The sequence below is a fragment of the Dendrobates tinctorius genome, unplaced genomic scaffold, assembly GCF_039654945.1.
Source record: "Dendrobates tinctorius isolate UK_male_01 unplaced genomic scaffold, ASM3965494v1 ptg000129l, whole genome shotgun sequence".
In the NCBI taxonomy this organism is placed as follows: Eukaryota; Metazoa; Chordata; class Amphibia; order Anura; family Dendrobatidae; genus Dendrobates; species Dendrobates tinctorius.
Genome location: NW_027361797.1, coordinates 21,215,427 through 21,234,950, shown reverse-complemented (window position 1 = coordinate 21,234,950; position 19,524 = coordinate 21,215,427). Strand labels below are relative to the sequence as shown.

At 41.2% G+C, this 19,524-nt stretch overlaps 1 protein-coding gene and 1 long non-coding RNA gene across 3 annotated transcripts in view; one reads left to right on the top strand and one right to left on the bottom strand.

The window, feature by feature from the left end:
* LOC141047648 (uncharacterized) overlaps nt 1–1,958 on the top strand; it is a 45,395-nt gene extending 43,437 nt beyond the window's left edge. Inside the window, exon 3 of the long non-coding RNA XR_012219860.1 lies at nt 1,572–1,958. This is a non-coding gene — a long non-coding RNA (uncharacterized lncRNA). The remainder of the gene's footprint in view (nt 1–1,571) is intronic.
* Nucleotides 1–19,524, bottom strand: part of CIITA (class II major histocompatibility complex transactivator) — a 150,474-nt gene that overhangs the window by 19,551 nt on the left and 111,399 nt on the right. For both annotated transcript variants that reach the window (XM_073542846.1, XM_073542847.1), the window contains exons 3-13: nt 17,317–17,367; nt 16,320–16,349; nt 12,744–12,803; nt 11,189–11,251; nt 8,345–8,407; nt 6,882–6,983; nt 6,725–6,805; nt 6,427–6,486; nt 5,137–5,274; nt 4,088–4,162; nt 1,501–3,094 (exon numbers count right to left, since the gene is read on the bottom strand). In XM_073542846.1, coding sequence (XP_073398947.1) covers nt 1,501–3,094; nt 4,088–4,162; nt 5,137–5,274; nt 6,427–6,486; nt 6,725–6,805; nt 6,882–6,983; nt 8,345–8,407; nt 11,189–11,251; nt 12,744–12,803; nt 16,320–16,349; nt 17,317–17,367 — 2,317 coding nt within the window. The remainder of the gene's footprint in view (nt 1–1,500; nt 3,095–4,087; nt 4,163–5,136; nt 5,275–6,426; nt 6,487–6,724; nt 6,806–6,881; nt 6,984–8,344; nt 8,408–11,188; nt 11,252–12,743; nt 12,804–16,319; nt 16,350–17,316; nt 17,368–19,524) is intronic.

Genomic DNA, 19,524 nt, shown 5'->3' with positions numbered 1-19,524 from the left:
GATCTTTGAACTATAATTTATTCTCTAGACGATTTGTTGATTTTAATAAATGTACTGTTTTTTGGACGTAAGTATGGAGGCAATTATTCTTTCTGCATTACACCTCTGTTTGACACGCTGGATCCAACTGTCCTCTGACTATGCCATTGGTTTGCGCCATTTTTCTAGTATTAAACCAGCAGCTTGTTGACATCTGTTTGACATCCTAGATCCATCTGTCCTCTGACTATGCCATTGATTGGCCCCTTTTTCCTGGTTTTAAACCAGTTTGTTGACACTTCTAGACTCAACTTGGCCCACTGGCCAATAGTGGACACAGCTCAAGGGCTGGCAGAAAAGGCCAGGTCCCTGTGAAAGGGGGGACAACAGGGAGCCTTTGAGATCTGCCATGTGTAGTAGCTTTTTTTTGAGTTGATGATTTGCTAACACTGCCTGTATATCCACTTTTATTGAATTGACGGAAACAGTTGTTTCTCTCACACCCAAAAAATATAATCGAACGGTGGTTGAGTCATCTCAATACCAGCCACTCTGACAGTTACACTTCTTGACTTTTGAACAGTCATTTAATATTCTCACAGGACAGATTATAAAGATAACGCCTGAATTATAAAGGCAGAGATAAAAGACACAGGATCCACCATTCACACAAGTTATGGACACAGTTTATCTCCTCTCCCTGCACGATGATCTTTAGATAGATCCCAGCACATCAGTAGAGTCATCTCCAATCCATAAGTTCTTATTGGTCACGAGGCCATTGTAAAACACATCTCTAAATGCTGTTAAAGGGGCTATCCCATCTGAAACTATTATGGCACATCGATAAGATATGCCATAAATGTCCAATAAATGTGAGATCCACCACTGATACTGCACCACATTTCTGACACATTCCTTTTAAAGGGGTTATCAAGGACTTTTGTTTTTTTCCTCTGGGGCTAAGAACTTACCAGCAGGTAGTTGCTATCTGCCTGCCTGTTCTTCCCTGAGACAATCTCTCAGGCAGCGATTTCATGATGTCACGGCAACAGAGCTGTTTTTTCTCTTCTGGTCTGCTCTGTCGACAGTGCATCACTGCCAACATCATTCTGATTGACAGCTGACTTTTCCCATCGCAGTTGGCATGACACTGACGCTTTATCGACAGAGCAGAGAGAACAAGAAGGCACTGCTCTGTCAATATGACAGAAAGCAGAAGAATGGCTGGCAGGTGTGGTCCATGACTGATCTCAGCCAGAAGAGTTCGTCGCAGGGCAGAACAAGCAGGTAGTTAACTACTATCTGCCAGTAAGTTCTTAGACCCAAAGCAGAAAAAAACAAAAGTCTCAGATAACCACTATAAGGTTAATCATTTGAAGAGAAATCTTGCTTTGATACTTGGCTAAGATGGCCACATCTAATTACAAATGTTCCATTAATAATATATACAATTATCTGATTGCTAGTGAGGTCCTGAACCATAATTCCAAAAATGATTTTGTTCTACGCAGACCATACCTGAATGATGTGATGCCTTTGAGACACACCAGTTCTTCTAAACCTTCCTGATCAATGTTTGTCTTCCTCAGATCCAAGGAAACCTTTGCTTTTGAAATTTGTAAAACTTCCTTCACTACAAAAACATCTGGTGGAGTAAGCCGAGTGTTCACAAACGAGAGTTCCTCATTCAGTTCTACTGCTAATCCACGCATGAGGCGCAAGTTATTTGCTCCATATACACAATGAAAAACTTCAAGCAATTTTTGTGGGCAGAGCTTCGAAAGCTGCAATGTTCGAAAATAATCATTTATTTTCTTTTGTTTTTTAACATGTTTGGTGCGCAAACAACTTGGACTTCCCTTGCTGTAATACAACAGGCCAATTAGAAACCTCCGTACCATATCTGGACAACTTTCTTGGTTCCGTCTTCTTTTGAGGTCAAAAGAAATATATCTGACCAAGTTCCTGTCAGTTATACTATCAAGTGTATGAAGTGCTGATGAAAAGTTCTGGACCAGTGCATTGACAGATGTACATTCCATAGTATTTCCAGTGCCAATCAGTAGTTTTTCAGTTTGTAGTTCCAGTTGAATTTTTTTGTCGGATACAAAATCAAGACACAATGAGTCAACTGTACAGTGTTTGGTGGATGTCTCTTCACAAGAACCAGGAGAATGCAAGCTCTTCTGAAACAAGTCATAGTAAAGGGCTGCTAATGTCAAAGGTAGTTCTTTGTTTCGAGTCTTTAAGTTCTTTTCAGCAAATAAGCACATTAATTTACACATAAAAGGAATATAACAATAGCTGAACACATATTGGTAATCTTTAATCCATTCTAGGGCATTACTGAAATCTGGCTGCTCTTTAAAATATTCTTTGATGTACCATTCCACCTGACTTGAAGAAAATCCCATCATCTCAATGATTTTGTCAACTTTTCCCAAGTACTGATTGAATTTTTCTCTGACCCTTGCAGTTATAAGCAGGGTGCAACCACGTAGTAGCTTTTTCTGGAAAAGACCAGTAACTAAGTCCTTCACTTTATTGATTTTACTTGGTGTCATGGAAAAGGAACCATGAAGAAGACTTTCTGGATCCTGGAATTCATCGAAACCATCAAAGATGAGAAGAACCTTCTCTGGATTTTTCAGAATGTACTGGTAGACATCAATGTTCTTCTGTTGAGCACAAAAAGAAGCCTTGAAAAGGAAATCTCTAAAGCTGTACTGCTTACATACATCCAGATTTCTACACTCAAAATAAAACACAAAGCTGAACTGATCAAACTTCCCGGCTGACCATTCGTGGCAGATCTTCTTGACAAGTACAGTTTTACCCATTCCCGATTGTCCAAGAAGTGCAGTAATTTTAGTCTCCATTTCCTTTCCATCTTTGTCCTCAAACAGATTCGAGAGTTTGAGCGTCTCTCTTTTCTTTTCAGCCAAATCATAATTTACTAATTCTTTCTCTGCTGTTTTGCCAATACCCTTTCCAGTTTTGGGATTGATCCTACTATTTACAAGCACTACTTCAGTATATAGGAGATCAATTTCAGATGCAAATGTTTTATGGTATATTTGTTTCTGGGCTTCTGTAAATGAGTTCACGAGTTCTGTATAAAAAATAAAAATAGTGAGTGCTAGTGAATACATGAAATATCTATCAGATACTTAAAAATAATGGAAAGACTGATAATTCTCTCTTTTTTAATATCTACTTCTCTTTACAAAAAATATACCAAGAGGCACCGTAACAAGCACGATATGGACTTTCTTTACATCAGGGGTGGGGAATCTTTTTTCTGCCAAGGGCCATTTGGATATTTATACCATCCTTCAGGGGCTGTACAGACTCCGCCCACATATTACATCCTGACTCTGGCACTGGTTTCATGACTTAATCTTTCATTGCATGCCCTTCAGTGTTCATTAGTGAACACTGCGTGTGTGTGCTAACAGAGCAAGAAGAAATTAATGAGCTTGTGGCAATCAAAATACAGCTCCCTGCCCAAGAATGCGGTCCCTGAGAATCTGCCCGGGGGGCCTGATAAAAGGTCATCGAGGGCCGTAAATGGCCCTGGGGCCTGAGGTTCCCCATCCCTGCTTTACATAAATGTAAAATGAAATCAGTCTAGAAATGATGATAGATATTCATACATCAAATGTGACAACCATAAGGAAGAAATTTGTGAAGATGCGTTTGCTGCTCAGATGGCAACTACAACTGTAAAATGTATGTCCTCAATCAATATTACTCACACCTTCCAGTATAGATTTGCATAAACTACCCTTCCCTACTATGAAAGTGTCAGATGTATTAGTGACCTCGAACACCAAAGAAACCTCAACACATCAAAGAGTACATGAAACAGCTTAGAACCTTCCAATGGACCATGATGGCAAACTCAGAAATCTCAGATCTTGAGCCTGCTTATCACTTACTATTGTTGCAACCTGACTTTTCACTGTTGGTTCTTATACCGGGGATTGGGTAAAATGCCGGTACAAAACATTCACATTGCGGCACATATGCAGTCACTGAGAAATTACCTTATTACAATATTTGGCCACATTACAGAAGTGAAGAATAATGTAGGTCATCTTACTATGCTTTTCACCGTCCCTGTGTACAGGTTGAACTTGTGTCTGCGTTAACTTGTCGGCAATCTCTGTATCCATTTCTAGGGAGAAGAACATATTCACGATATGTCATCTACATGGCCAGAGTGGATAAGGGTTACCAACATAATGAACAAAGCATTCACTCTTGAAGGTGCTCTAATGATTTAGGCCACGATCACACATTCAGTATTTGGTCAGTATTTTCCATCAGTATTTGTAAGCCAAAACCAGGAGAGGAACAATCAGAGGAAAAGTATAATAGAAACATGTCACCACTTCTGTATTTATCACCCACTCCTGGTTTTGGCTTACAGATACTGACGCAAAATACCGAGTGAACGTGGCCCAAATCCTATGAAAACCTGCTTCTTTCAGAACCTTAAATCTGGTCATGAAATCTATCAACATTAATTTTCCTATATAGCCAATCCACGAAGACGTATTCTGGTAAAAGCAGATTATCAACGATCTGCTGTATCGTTGCTACCTTCTAGATCGGAGGGGGTGCAACCACTGGGACCCACTCCAAATCCTGGAAAAGGGATCCTGTACCCCCCGTTTCCACTCCAATCATATTTTATAGGACTAAAGAAGATGTATCATAGAAGTATTGTACAATCATGGAGATTGGATGTTGTTACATGGCACATGTATGGCCGATGTTCCATAAAAGCGTGGTCACTGGCCTTCTGTTCTGCAATCATTGGGGGCTTCAGAAACTGAACCCTTACCAATAACGCACTTATCTACTATCCAGAGCTTGGTTGATAATTTGTAATTACTTGATTACTTTATAACAGAATATATATATATATATATATATATATATATATATATATATATATATATATATATATAATGAAATCTCAGTTCTGACTCTGTATTTAACAGAGGAAGCTCCCGAATGTCTTCGTTACACAGAGTTCCTGATGTCACACATTGGAGATTTTGGTCAGGTCTGTGTAAGTATGCAAAGTTATAGTAAGAATTAATACAATTAGGACAGAGAGAAAACTAAGAAACCAAAAGTTACCGATTGAGGGACAGTGGCTCAAAGAAGCCGCTTCTGGCGAGTTGGGCAAATCGGCTGCACTGGGCACGAAAGGACTACAGGATCCGTTCCTATCAGGAGATGGTGGGATGCTCGTATTTGTAGAAGGTGCGTGATGTTCTAGACCAAACGAGAGACAGCAGATTCAGTTAAGGCCCCCATACACATGAGATGAAAGTTGGCCAATTCTGTTGAAATAAAGTTTAATCTTTGTACAACATAAAACCATATATTTTTCCAATATAATCTCTGTGTCCCTTCCATGTTGTTTTCAAGATGTTTGATTGATGGAATTCAATAGGAACTTTCTACATGACGGACCCAAAGGTAAAGGACTGATAGAGCTGCGTGTTATGCCGAACCATGCACCCGTGCATCATCATGGGAAATCAGCAATACAAGTGCTTATCGCATGACTACTAGCAGAAGTACTGACAATTGTAAGAACTGATGCAGAAAGAACGCTTAGGCTATGTACCCATGTTGCAGAGATGCTGCGGAAATTTCTGCAGCATTTCCGCAACTCCTGCCGCGGGAAAAACGCATGGAATTCGCATGCGTTTTTCCCGCGTAAAACAAGCGTTTTTCATGTGATTTTGGCGTGCGGAATTCAAGCGCATCTCATCGCTTGGAATGTGATTGACAGGTTGGCGGGAGCATCGGTAAGGCTGCACGGGATGCCGGGAGGTGAGTATAACCCGATTTTTTATTCTTTTTTTTAACAGGGATATGGTACCCAGGGCCTGGAGGACAGTCTCCTCTCCTCCAGACTCTGGGTACCATCCGCACATGATCCGCTCACTTTGCGCATGGTGGGCACAGCCACATGCGGAAAGTAAGCAGATCTCATGCATTCCTATGTGTGCGGAATCACGGTGATTCTGCAAAAATAATGAGCCTGCTGCGCCGCTATGTGATTCCGCCGCGGAAAAATACGCAGCATTAGCATAGCAGAATGCCTTAGGAATGCATGGAGTGCAATTCTCGCTGTATAACCCCACCCACACCACTGATTGGCTGTTTCCTGTGTACACTGCATAGGCAGAAAGCTGTCAATATGTGGAGGGGCAGGGTTACACAAAGCAGGAGGATTACATGGCATGAGACAACTAGTGATGATCTCCTGCTGATAAAGCAAATTTTTACTGAAACATCACACAGCCTAGTAAGTGACACATGACTGGAATCAGGGTCTCGGCCCCTACATTATGCTACTCTCAGATTACATGACAAAACCTTGTGACAGATTCCCTTTAAAGACTGGATTCTTACCAAGTATAGGAGTGGGGTGTGTAGTTGGCACACATGACGGCACAGGTACAGGAGCAGGTGCTAGGAAGAAAACAACATGACAGATTTCAGTCATCTGCTCGTGTCCAGTCGCACCTGACACTAAGTTACATAACAGCCTTTTGACAATTCCTGAACTCAAGTGTTTTTCTGAATACATTTAGGAAAGGTTCTCCGGCCTGGCGATTATGTGCCCGAATGCATGAAGGAAAGGAATAAGCTTGCCATGAAGGCAGAAAGGCTGGAGACTACAAGTAGATGCAGACATAAAATGAATTACCTGGGCAAAGGACTATGCTTGCAATAAACTGAAAACTGGCTGTTGAAACCACAGGGAAAGACTGAGGATGGCATGTGTTTCCTGAGGAAGAGAAAGAGGAAATGGCTTCATCTGAATATAAATAACGGGTGACGGGGACTACAAGGGAAACACTCACCGGCTGCTTCATGCGACCATGCATAGAAGCACGGGACATTGGCAGAGTTTAAAGAATCCGGCGTCCCATTCCCAGTACAGATTTCATTTATTGCGTGAGTGTCTGAATGAGAAATACACTATACATCAATATATTAACGAGTAGCCACCATTTTCATTTTTTATTCCATAAATCAATAGTGCACGTGAAAATAAGAAACTGTGTAATCTATCTAATCAGGTACATCCGCTTCCTACTCCTCCTGGACTGATCATTCATTCTCAATTCATGGGTAATATCTGTAACGTCTGTATTTAGTGGAGACAGATTTTCCCATTTCAGGAATAGGAGATGACATTTGGCTTTTCTCCGCTATGAAGGAGCTAGAGGCAGACATAGACATTCTGCTGCAAGTTCTCCAAAATGTCAGATTGATGAACCCTCTGTAGGGAGACACGAGATGAGTCTGATACGGTCCATGGCTGGACTCTCTCTGAATCGCTTCAGGTGACCGACAAGTCTATCCCTAGGTTCACACATGGGAGAGACCCATCAGGTCAGTCAATTAGAGTGGTGCGGAGAGAAACCAACCGGGGACTGCATCAGACTCATATTGTCACTCCCTATAGACCCCAGATGGCTCATTAAACTATGGAGTGTTCCAAAGCGTAACATACCAGGCTGTAATTGTGGAGCTGGGATCTAATCAATAAGGCTCCCTGGTTTGGGTGACATGTGTCTAGCGACAGCTTCCCACTGAAACCATAACTAGATCTGGTTTCTAATGAAAGTGGACCCAGAACAATTTGCATTCAGGTCCAGGAGTTGGAGAGAGGAACCATGCTGGAGATATTGAGGCTTACAAGTCAAGTTGAGGTTCATCCAAAGTCTATCATTATTTTCCACTATAGTTCTCAAAGACTAAGAAGTTCTCAATTCGTGAACTGTATAAAAACCTTTTAATATTTAAAAATATAGTTTTTAATCAAATTATAAATGTTGTGAACAGTGCGGCCTCTTAATGAATTTGGCACAACCTTCAACTGCCATGGGCCACCACTAAAAATGTACTCAAATCATTGACCGGAGCACATTTCTGACATAACTTATACTATTTTTTTGTTGTACAGTTCTATTAATTTGCCAGACACGCTTGGTCACCACCACTTTCCACCTCTCCCTTCAAAGCTCAGCGTTCTTTATAAGAAATTAGCTGAGCTGGCCAGAACTTGTAAACAAAAACCAAAATTTATCCTCAAAAACTTTGCAACTTTTCAAACAGTTTTACATCAGAATCCTGGTGAATACTGATGAATTTGTCCCCAAGACTATAAATGAAGATACATCTTCAGATTTCCTTTACTGAAATTTTATTTAAATGAAACCCCCATTACCCTGAGATCTAGTTTAATCTCTACAGAGATGTCACCAGACCTCCCATGAGTATGATTGTTGTCGTCTTTTCTCATACATCCAACATTTACCTGCACTTTTCTTCTTTCTCCCTTGTCTTGTCTTCTGAGAATGAGAACTTTTTCTTAAAGGACCTGGAATAACAATACAATTCTGTATAAGTTATCGGTGTTGTGGTGACTAGCACTGCAGTTTGTACAGCTGCTTGTCCCCGTTAGTCAAAGTTACCGATGACGCATTTTCACCAATAACAAAATGAGATTTCTAACTTTTTAATTCTTAAAATCAGAGGAACTCAAATACACTTTTCCAAACCAAAGGAATGAAAAAAAAAAAATCACACCACATTGTAAATAATTTTTTACCGATTTGAGACATCCCCCCATTAGTTTCAGACTAGCGTTTCTGGGCGCAGAGCAGGGCCGCTGCTAAGCCCCGCCCCGCCCGCGCCCCCCTCCTCTCATATCCTCCTCCGATCGCATGACTGTGCATGCGATCAGCGTACCCTATACTTAGCGTTGGGTGCGCTGATCGTGCTGTGTTGCATTTTTGTACGCTGGGCGCAGCGCCAGCAAAATCAGACCAGCGCACGATTAGCGCACCCAATGCTAAGTATAGGGTATGCTGATAGCATGCACAGTCATGCGATCAGAGGAGGAGATGACAGGAGGGTGCGCGGCTGGGGGAGGGGCTTAGCAGCGGCCCTGCGCTGCGCCCAGAAACGCTAGTCTGAAACTAGCCTTACTGCAGTAATGTAAAGCAACTATACATCTAAAATATCTATTAAAAGTGGAGAATCTCAGCTTCAAATATAGATTGTGCAGTAGAAGGGTAATAGATCCAGAGATAAAAAGTGATAAACCCTACGGGCTGCATCTTGTACCCTCCACATGCTTTATCGCACAATGATGTGTAGAGTTCCTAGCCAGATACAAGACTTAATCCAGCTTTAATCTAAATGACTGGAAATCAGAAAACTCAACAGCATTAATGAGACTTCTCTTCTGCATACTACTTCACATACAGTTGTGGCCAAAAGTATTGACACCCCTGCAATTCTGTCAGATAATACTCAGTTTCTTCCTGAAATTGATTGCAAACACAAATCCTTTGGTATTATTATCTTCATTTAATTTGTCTTAAATGAAAAAAAACACAAAAAGAATTGTCCTAAAGCCAAATTGGATATAATTCCACAACAAACATAAAAAAGAGGGTGGACAAAAGTATTGGCACTGTTCGAAAAATCATTTGATGCTTCTCTAATTTGTGTAATTAACAGCACCTGTAACTTGCCTGTGGCACCTAACAGGTGTTGGCAATAACTAAATCACACTTGCAGCCAGTTGACATGGATTAAAGTTGACTCAACCTCTGTCCTGTGTCCTTGTGTGTACCACATTGAGCATGGAGAAAAGAAAGAAGACCAAAGAACTGTCTGAGGACTTGAGAAACCAAATAGTGAGGAAGCATGAGCAATCTCAAGGCTACAAGTCCATCTCCAAAGACCTGAATGTTCCTGTGTCTACCATGCGCAGTGTCATCAAGAAGTTTAAAGCCCATGGCACTGTGGCTAACCTCCCTAGATGTGGATGGAAAAGAAAAATTGACAAGAGATTTCAACGCAAGATTGTGCAGATGTTGGATAAAGAACCTCGACTAACATCCAAGCAAGTTCAAGCTGCCCTGCAGTCCGAGGGTACAACAGTGTCAACCCGTACTATCCGTCGGCGTCTGAATGAAAAGGGACTGTATGGTAGGAGACCCTGGAAGACCCCACTTCTTACCCCGAGACATAAAAAAGCCAGGCTGGAGTTTGCCAAAACGTACCTGAAAAAGCCTAAAACGTTTTGGAAGAATGTTCTCTGGTCAGATGAGACAAAAGTAGAGTTTTTTGGGGAAAGGCATCAACATAGAGTTTACAGGAGAAAAAAAAAAAAAGAGGCATTCAAAGAAAAAAACACGGTCCCTACAGTCAAACATGGCGGAGGTTCCCTGATGTTTTGGGGTTGCTTTGCTGCCTCTGGCACTGGACTGCTTGACCATGTGCATGGCATTATGAAGCCTGAAGACTACCAACAAATTTTGCAGCATAATGTAGGGCCCAGTGTGAGAAAGCTGGGTCTCCCTCAGAGGTCATGGGTCTTCCAGCAGGACAATGACCCAAAACACACTTCAAAAAGCACTAGAAAATGGTTTGAGAGAAAGCACTGGAGACTTCTAAGGTGGCCAGCAATGAGTCCAGACCTGAATCCCATAGAACACCTGTGGAGAGATCTAAAAATGGCAGTTTGGAGAAGGCACCCTTCTAATATCAGGGACCTGGAGCAGTTTGCCAAAGAAGAATGGTCTAAAATTCCAGCATAGCATTGTAAGAAACTCATTGATGGTTACCGGAAGCGGTTGGTCGCAGTTATTTTGGCTAAAGGTTGTGCAACCAAGTATTAGGCTGAGGGTGCCAATACTTTTGTCTGGCCCATTTTTGAGTTTTGTGTGAAATGATCAATGTTTTGCTTTTTGCTTCATTCTCTTTTGTGTTTTTTTCATTTAAGGCAAATTAAATGAAGATAATAATACCAAAGAATTTGTGTTTGCAATCATTTTCAGGAAGAAACTGAGTATTATCTGACAGAATTGCAGGGGTGTTAATACTTTTGGCCACATCTGTACATAATATTTAATTAGGAATATACTTCCATTGCTCTAGAATACTGCACGTCACCCCAGAGGAACATCTATCCCAGTGATCTCTAAACTATGGTTCCCCAGCTGTTGCAAAAGCAACAACTCTTAGAATTCCCTGACTTCCCACTGGCTGTTGGGACTTGTACTTTTGAACTATCAGTGGAGCCACAGTTTGGGGACCAGAGATCTTGCAATTAGTTTCCAAATTTATAACACTTTTCCATACTCACAATTTTTTCTTATGCGTTTCCTTGGTGGCTCTTCTTCGTTGTCCTCCGGTTCGCTTAGTCCAGCTACAAATAATGATAATTTAATATTAATTGAATTTATATAGCGCCAACATATTCCGCAGCACTTTACAATTAATATAAACACAATCATTACACGTAGAAGAGAGAGTAAATTATTTGCTGGGTATGAATAAATGCATTTAAAAAAAAACAAAAAACAATGCAATATGCAAAATAACAAATCTTGTTTGTAATCAGAATTATTATATTATAATATTAATAGTATTCTGAACTTTGGCATCCCATAGAAAATGACTGCCTGAAGTCTGGGAGCCATGGATGACACAAAACGCTGGGTTCCTCCTTTGTGATGCTTTGCCGGCCTTTACTGCAGATAATTTCAGTTGTTTCTTTTTTGTTGGTCTTCTGCCTTAAGGTTTGTGTTAAGCATGTGAAATGCATGCTCGATAGGGTGACTCGGCCATTTTAGAATATTCCACTGCTTTACCGTAAAAACCTTCAGGATTTCTTTCACAGTGTGTTTTGGGTCATGTGTGCTGTGAAGCGTCGTCCAAACAACCTTTCTATATTTGGCTGAATCTGAGCAGAAAGTATAGCCCTGATTCTGTGATCATTCACCACTGTTGTCCTCCATGGATATCCAAGGCTTTGTAAGCTCATAAGTGCGCTCTTTTTTCAGAATGTGTCAAACTGTTGACTTGGCCACTGCTAACATTTCTGCTCTCTCTCTGATACATTTCTTTTTTTCAGCCCAATGATGGTCAGTTTCTCTTCCATTGATTGCTCCTTTGTCCGCATGTTATGGGTTCACAGCAACGGCTTCCAAATGCAAAAGCCACACCTGGAATCAGCTCCCCACCTTTTACCTGCTTAATTGATGATGGATTAACAAGGGAAAAGCCCATGCAGCCCATTAAAGAGCTTTAGCGAGAATTTTCCAAATTACTTTTGGTCCCTTTAAAAAGAGGCAGCTACATATTAGAGAGCTGTAATTCCTAAACCCTTACTTCAATTAGGATGTGAATAGCATCAAAATAAGTCTGCACTTTAAGCCAATATTGATCATATAACTGTATACATATTGAATATTTTTTGGTGAACAGCTAAAATGCCAAAACTTGTATCACTGTCTAAATATTTGTGCAGTGTACATCACTGTGGGTACATGTACTGCATATACTGTACACACATATATACCCACAACCCATTATATCCCATTAGATTGCGGTGACATGAATCTGACTTTTTGGACCAAATATTCATAAATCTGAATTATTTATAAACCTTGTATAGTATGTTATAATGAGCCTGACGTGTGGATTAAAATAGATACACAATTACAGTGTCAAAGCTTCAGAGCAGGTTACAAATTTTGTGAAATTCTTTAAGGGGTCTACTAACATTAATTTTTCTATTCTTTGGCAATTTTGGTATTTCTTTGAATATCTATGTGCAGTAGTGAATGCATACAGTATATCTCACTAGATTCCTTCCGTAGACGTTGCATACAAAGCAGATTAAATTTTTTACTTACGGAGTAGATTATTTTCATCACCAATTGTAAAATTTACTAATTCTTCAATATATGAAATATCTGGAAAAAATAAATACAAGTCAATTTTCTGTGAAGCATTCAGAAGAGTTTTACAAGAACAGGGACTTCGGAATCATTCAAAAAGCAGAGAATATTTGCCTAAATTCAAGCTTTGCCTAATTATGCCATACCTTCAGGATGACGTTGGCAAGGCTGGGGTCAGATGGGCAAAATTCACGGTCTGCAAAGTTCGAATATGGATCACAAAGCCCTTAGACGGACCACAGGTCTCCTGACCCGAACATATAGCATCACAGGCATATTTAACCCCTTAAGCCCCCCTAACACACAGCGATCTCGCTAGCGAGATCGCTGCTGAGTCACAAGTTTTGTGACGCAACAGCGATCTCACCAGCGAGATCGCTGTGTGTGACACTTCTCAGCGACCGGACCCCCTGCCGGGTATCGCTGATCGTCCTGGAATTGCCAGGACATTTTTTGATCGCTGGTCTCCCGCTGGCCAGCCCACATCACTGCGTGTGGCAGGCGGGAGACCAGCGATCAGCGAGCTGGTAACCAAGGTACACATTGGGTTTTTAAGTGCCGCGCGCCGCTTAGAAACCCGATGTGTACCTTGGTTACCAGCTTCCTGCACCAGCGCGCTGGTAACTAAGGTACACAGTGGGTAACTAAGCAACGTGCGTCGCTTGTTACCCACATGTCGCTGTCCTGATCGCTGATGAAGCTGCCTGTTTGACAGCTCACCAGCGATCATGTAGCGACACACCAGCGATCCTGACAAGTTCATATCGTTGTCGGGATCGCTGGTGAGTCGCTATGTGTGACGGGGTCCTTAGTGACAGAGCCAATTTCTTAATGACCAAGCCAATTATTACAATTCTGACCACTGTCAATTTATGAGGTTATAGCTCTTGAACACTTCAACGGATCCCATTGATTCTGAGAATGTTTTTTCGTGACATATTGTGTTTCATGTTAGTGATAAAATTTATTTGCTATAGCTTGCGTTTATTTATGAAAAAAATGAAAATTTGGCAAAAATTTTGAAAATTTTGCAATTTTCAAACTTTTAATTTTTGGACACTTAAATGAGAGTGGTATCACATAAACTAGTTAATAAATAACATTTCCCATAAGGGTTAAAAGTTGACCAGCGATTTCTTATTTTTCCAACAATATTTACAAAACCATTTCTTTAGGAACCACCTCACATTTGAAGTGAGTTTGGGGGATCTATATGATAGAACATACCCAAAAGTGACACCATTCTAAAAACTGCACCCCTCAAGGTGCGTAAAACCACATTCAAGAAGATTATTAACCCTTCAGGTGCTTCACGAGAACTAAAGCAGTGTGGAAGGATAAAATGAACATTTTACTTTTTTCACAAAAAAATTACTTTGAAACCAATTTTTTTATTTTCACAAGGGTATCAGGAGAAAATGGACCACAAAATGTGTTGTGCAATTTCTCCTGAGTACGCCGATACCCCATATGTGGTGTGAGGTAGCGGTGTCATTCAAGGTTGGGGGACACTCACTTGGCAGCAAATAAATCACATCCGGTAAGGGTTTTCCATAAAACCATATCAGTCCGTGAGGTTTATTCACCATCATAAACCACAGCAGGAATATACAACAGCGTAGCGTCCATTATATAGCTTCACATTACGGCATAGCGTCCATTAAACAGGCTATTTAGCCCCAGGGTTATCTCACCCACGTCAGGGTTCCCATATGGCTGTTTCTCCAGGCTGCAGACATCCACTCACTCCTCAGGGACTCTCAGACGCTGGCCGCCATTACACACACAGCCGCTCCACAGGCTGTTAGCCAGGAGATCCTTCTCCTCACAGGACCTTCCAAACTGGACCAATCAGGTCCCAGCATTCACCTTTGTGACCTACCCTGGCCACCTTATATGGTACGTAGCCCCGCCCACTGGGTCACATGGCTATGACCTCATCACAGGTCCTTCACACATTTACAAAGCCTTTTACTATAGGCATTTTCAGACACACCCCTGGGTGGATTTGTAGGTAACCAGAACCCGCCCATCTCTAGTTACCTGAAGACTTCTCCCTAACACTTAGAAACAACACCTTAGCAATGATATTGCTGATCACACATACACAAGTCTCCATCTCAAAGCCACCCACTTTGAGATACATAACTATCCTTCTGGATTCTGCCACTCATCCGTTCTCTTGGGACATCCACACAGCGCCCCGTAGTGGACACAGTGGTCATTACACCACAGTGGGGAAAAGCCACTGTTTGGGCGCATGGCAGGGCTCAGAAGTGAGGGAACACTGTTTGACTTTTTGAAAGCAAAATTGGCTGGAATCAATGGTGACGCCACGTCGCATTTGGAGACCCCCTGATGTACCTAAACAGTGGAAACCCCCCAACTCTAACTCCAACCCTAACCCCAACACACCCCTAACCATAATCCTATCCCCAAACCTAACCCTAACACACCCCTAACCATAATCCCAATTCTAACTGTAATTCCAACCCTAACGCTAGCCCCAACCCTAACCCTAACTTTAGCCCCAACTCACTTTAGCCCAACTCTCTTTAGCCCAACTTTAACCGTATTGGGAAAATGGAAATAAATACATTTTTTTAATTTTATTATTTTTACGTAACTAAGGGGGTGATAAAAGGGGATTTGATTTACTAATTTTTATTTTGATCACTGTGATAGGGTCTATCACAGTGATCAAAACGAACCAATAGAAAATTCTCCTATAGTTGCTGGCCGGCAGATCTCAGCAGACGCACTGCGCATGCGTCCGCCATTTTCTCCTGGAAGAAGACGCCTGCGGCCTAGGGGTCTTCAGGGGGGCATGCATAGACACCAGAGGTACCGAGGCGAAGGTGATTGGGGGACCCTATTTCTCTCTCCTCTGATGTGCGATCACATCAGAGGAGAGAGAAATTAAATGGTAAATATGACTTTTTTTTGTTTTGCAGTCGCCGTTATACCGTTAATAACGGCGATCACAACACCGGGGTCGGTAAAAACCAACCCGAATCATGTTGTCTGGGGTGTCAGCGCCGTTAAAAAGTGGCGCTGTGGTTTAAGTACCCTTAACTGCCACTGTTAAAAGGCGTATCAGCAGTCATTAAGGGGATAAGGTTCTGAGTTTGGGTCAAGAGACCATGAAATATGGTCGTTTGAACCCAACGTAAAGTAGACAAGCTTATAAGCACTGCAACTTTCATCATCATGACCCAGCAAAATAAACTCCTCTTCATTACTATGACCATCTGGAAAGAGAATTTCCACCATCTTATGATAAAAAAGTGAACCTGTTACCTCTTTTCTACCTCCCAAAAGGCTCACACTGATATGTATAATACAGAATAGATGTTGAGTCTTCATCAGTTGAAAAGGTTGTACTATTAAGATTTGTGGACACAATTTACCATTTTTCAGTAGTCAACTAACTAGTCTTTCTGTGGGAAGGATCTTTAGCAATTACCAATTCCTACGTAGTAATGACGTATGCCTACATGGGGGCCATGAAAAAAAAAAAAATCAACTTACCCAATGTTGGGAATTCGCTCACAAAATCATCTGAAACAGAAAACGTGTATTAGTTTTCATCCATTTATGTAGACGTGCCTCCCTAAATAACTGAGGAGACATGAAGTTACAATACAATCAATGTCACGATCTTCTATGCAGAAAAGGGTATGTGATTCTGATATTCCCGGACCAAATGTATGACACCCTTTTATCGTATGTTCGCTTGTTAAAGCACATTACAATTGTCAATTTTTGTGCTCCGATTAAAATATTTTACACTACATCACAACCAAAATTTCAGGTTGAGCTGCTTGGGCTACACAGATACTCAACTACTGTAAGTCTACATTTAGTTGAGCACCTATACAGATATCAAAGTCAGACTGACCGGTCAACTTGTCGAGTTCTTGCCCTGACTATGAGATGCTCCCTTACCAAACAGTTCCCATTTCCTCAAAAATGTTTGGTCCCAGAAAGCAGAAGTGTCTCATGAGAAAGCATATGTTCTCGTGGTAGATGACTTATAGCTAAGCACTTGGCACAAATCTACCATTACAATAAAAAATAGAGATAATTTTACAGGGTTTCTGGAAAAAAAAAAAAAAAAAGAGTACACTGTATATTGCTATGGGGCACTGTGTGAAAATTTTACAGAAATGTGTCACCACCTTTATCCTTTTTTTCCTATCCTTCTATGGTCCACATTTTACGTGCACTTTTAATTAGATATTGTGGGTCTTTTTTTATCTTTCTTTTACTGAAATCACAGCGTCAGTGGAGGAAAACAGTCACCCAACCAACAAGAATACATTGTGCCACGAGCTTTAACCAGATGTTAATTCCTGTAAAGTGTCAAAGGGTTTATATTCAATAAAACATTGATATCATTACAATTTCTTCATAAAGTTGCATACCAAAGTAAAGCCATAAATGTAGTTACTCCAGAACTCATGTCCTGCTGCAACTCACTCATGCTTCTTACATATGGAGAGCAGATGTCTTATTGGCTCCGTACCTGTTAACAGGTCTTTGCAGTCTGGGAAATCTGAAGGTATGTCTTCAAAATCTAGAAAAAAAAAGTAAGATGTTAATGTCATAGATCATTGTCTAAGGTCCGTGGATGTTGCTGATTTTCACTGATCGCTCCTAGGGGGCGGTGCAGATCACGAGATTAAATCTAACTAACTCACTAAGACAATCTCTATGGTCATGTGCACATTTTCAGTATTAGCAGCTAAAAAAAATCTAAAAAAAAACGGCAATGTGTGTTCATACCCTTAAGCCAACTGTGTATAGAACAATTCACTGTGTGTTTTTATAGTTTTTAAATAGTGACCTGGGTGACAACACTGCCTTTAGTATTTAAATCAATATAGGGTAGTTCATACTTTTAGCCAGAACTTAGATTATTTTAATTACTTTGGCACTAAAGATGTTTAGCACAGTAATGCAGTTCAGACACAAGGAAGCTGGATGTAGAAAAATATTTCCCTCTTTCATTTAATCATGATAAACACATAGAAAGTACTGTAAATAATTAGACCTTGCACGGGTCAAAATACACCGGACAAACGTCCTGAGAAACACCTTTTAATAACTGTATTAGGGTTTTCCACGCAGTCCCATTACACAGGCGTACAAAATCCAGACCACAGCAACTCAGTTCACATAAAGTTACAGAGCAGAGTCACAAAGTGCATAAAAATCGCCAAGACTTTGCAGACCGGATAACTACAGAATTACAAACATTGTCATCAGTACAAAAACTGCACACTGGGAGCTCCATGGCATGAGTGTCCATGGCCAAGCAGCTGCATTAAAGCCTTACATCACTGTTATGATTGGGTCACTGAGGAGGAGAGAAAGACCAAGCTAAGCCACAGAAAACCAGAGAGGTTGGTAACTAAGTGGATTGCAGACCCCTGATCCTATCCACAAAACTAGCAGAAGCCGTGGAGCGTACCTACGATGATCCTAGATGCCTCAACACAGCCGGAGAGCTAAATAAGCCTAAAGCAAGAAAGGGGAAATCTAAACTGCCCCAGAGCAGACCCCAAAGGAATAGATAGCCCCCAAACATATATTGTCAGTGAGACAAGATGAAATCACAAACGCAGGTAGGAAAATAGACTGAGCAAACGGTGGGGCCCACACTAACTAGACAGGACAGGAAAGGAATGACACTGTCTGCAATCACGCAAAAACCCTGCAAAAAAAGTCCAACACGTCTGATAGAAAAATACTGAAGTCACACGACTTCGCCCACTATATCAGCACTCTGGTATATTCTGAAAGCAGAGCAAAAAGAGGCCAATCTAATAAGGGAGAAAAAACAAACTGGCACAAGCAGTAACATAAGGATGGAAATTCAGCACAGCCCCAGCCGGAGCTGGCTGACCACACAAAACTGAAATAGACAAAACCAGATCAAATTTGAACAACAGCAAAAGAACACTTAGTTGAGCATGCAGGGACTGAGCTGGAAACTAAGACCTCAGGAGGCATGAAAAAATCACCAGCAGGGATAGAGGGAGTTGGCTGTCTTAAATCCTGTCAGAAACTCCAGATCTCCAATCGTCCTCCTCATTATCAGGTGACAAGCGTCTGTTAATCAGATCAGCTCCTTTACCTCCACCAGAGGGAGTCCAAAAAGAGAACTTGCGACCCCTCTGTCAATATAACCAGCTCCACTACCTTCACTAGTAGTAACCAGAGGTAGGCCAGAAAGCGAATTCACAACACATTACCAAGCACAGTGCCAAGAATCGGATGGAGTGATGTACAGCTTCTCCCACTGGAGTTTGGAGAAGTAAAAACATGTCCTGTGGAGTAACAAATCATACTTCTCTATCATGCAGTTTGATGAATGTGACTGGGTTTGAAGACTGAAGGATAAACATAAAATTTGGTAGAGGAGGAATAATGCCTTTCAGGGATTGACCCAGGGCCCTTCATTCAAGTGAAAGAAAATTCACAAGACACTTTGGCCAATTGTATACTTCTGACTTTATGGAAACAGTTTGGGGAAGGTCCTATTCTGTTTCCCATGACTGTGCCCATGTACAAAAAGCAAGGTCCATAGAGGCAAGGCTGATCAAGTTTGGTTTGGGGAACTTGACTGGCTGCACAGAACCCTGACTTCAACCCCTTCCAACACCTTTAGGATGAACTAGAATGGAGATCGCGAACCAGGCCTTTGAGTCTATCATTATTGTTCAACCTC